Below are 1,214 nucleotides of genomic sequence, written 5' to 3'. Positions count from 1 at the left end.
TGCATGACTTCATCCTTCCGCCGGCTCCCCTGCTGAGCGAGGGCCGGTCCGGCAGCTAGCCCGCCGCCCGCGCCCCGCCGCAGTCCCGCGCCCGCCATGTCCGAGATCCTGCCCTACAGCGAGGACAAGATGGGCCGCTTCGGCGCCGACCCCGAGGGCTACTGACCTCTCTTTCAGCTGTCGCCTGCAGGACACCAACTCCTTCTTCGCGGGCAACCAAGCCAAGCGACCCCCCAAGCTGGGCCAGATCGGCCGAGCCAAGAGAGGTACACGGCCGGGACCCGAAGTCGCCGCTTGACCCAGAAATCCTCCCCCGGGCGCCCCCCGGCTGCAGTTCCCCGCCAAGCGCCCTCAGCTCTTGCCGCAGACCAGCGCAGCCAGCCGCGGTTGGGGCGGGGGCGAGGGGTGGCGGGTAGAGGGTGGTCCCTGCTGCAGTGTTGTGTCCCCCTCTTCCCCTCTCCTGGGAACGCAGTGCCCCGGATTCGATGCTCGCCACCTCTGGAAGTAGAGCCTTGGCACACGGGCGAGGGGGAGGGGCCGACCAGGGCATTCGGGGCTGCCTGAAGTGGGGACGTTGGGCGACTGGCCGCTTCTACAGGATAAAACGCTGAGACGGTGTATGCTACGGAAGAATCTTCGCGAGGGGAGGGATGCCCATTGGAGAGTTGGCAGTGGGGCGGGGGGTTCGGTTGTCCTGGTTGTTTGCATGGGGAAGGGGCTCTGTTGGTGCCCGGATCGGAAGAGGGGTTGAAACCACAAGGTTAGGTTGGGGAGAGGGCTGGAATAGATGGAGATTCGGGTTGAGGAGAGGATCCTGTTGAAGGGAGGGTGGAAGAGGGGGATCCCATGAGCAAAAGCTTTCCGATCAGCTCGGAAGTAGGAGAGCTCAGGCGGCGGGAGGGTTTGGACTGGAAGGTTGAACGGCTGGAGTCCTAGGAAGAGGGGCGTTCCTCCGCAAAGAGAGGAGCGGGTCTATGGGAGCTGGGGGTCGGCCTTGGGTTGAATCGGCAGGAAAGAGCAGATGGGCAGGGCACTGTAGCACAGTGATCCCAGGGGCGTCTCTGGGCCACGGGCAGTAGCTGAGTGGGGCGCGAGGACCCGGGGCCCAATTCTCGCCGCTGCCCCCCGAGGCCGCGCGGCTGACGCGCTTTCTCCCTGCGCAGTGGTGATCGAGGATGACCGGATAGACGACGTGCTGAAGGGGATGGGGGAGA

General features: G+C 65.6%; 2 protein-coding genes across 2 annotated transcripts in view; one reads left to right on the top strand and one right to left on the bottom strand.

Annotated features, from left to right (window-relative positions):
- Positions 1-1,214, bottom strand: part of ECE2 (endothelin converting enzyme 2) — a 32,767-nt gene that overhangs the window by 23,988 nt on the left and 7,565 nt on the right. The window lies entirely within an intron of this gene.
- On the top strand, positions 97-1,207 carry CAMK2N2 (calcium/calmodulin-dependent protein kinase II inhibitor 2; the record flags this gene model as incomplete). The annotated part of the gene is given in 3 exon segments (XM_010855691.1): positions 97-159; positions 161-266; positions 1,164-1,207. Coding segments are annotated over 3 exon segments (213 nt in total), but the record flags the coding sequence as incomplete, so codon positions are not given.

Source organism: Bison bison, unplaced genomic scaffold, assembly GCF_000754665.1.
Source record: "Bison bison bison isolate TAMUID 2011002044 unplaced genomic scaffold, Bison_UMD1.0 scf7180017864367, whole genome shotgun sequence".
Classification (NCBI taxonomy): Eukaryota; Metazoa; Chordata; class Mammalia; order Artiodactyla; family Bovidae; genus Bison; species Bison bison.
The sequence above is the reverse complement of the archived record's forward strand: the minus strand, read 5'-3'. Positions and strand labels throughout refer to the sequence as shown.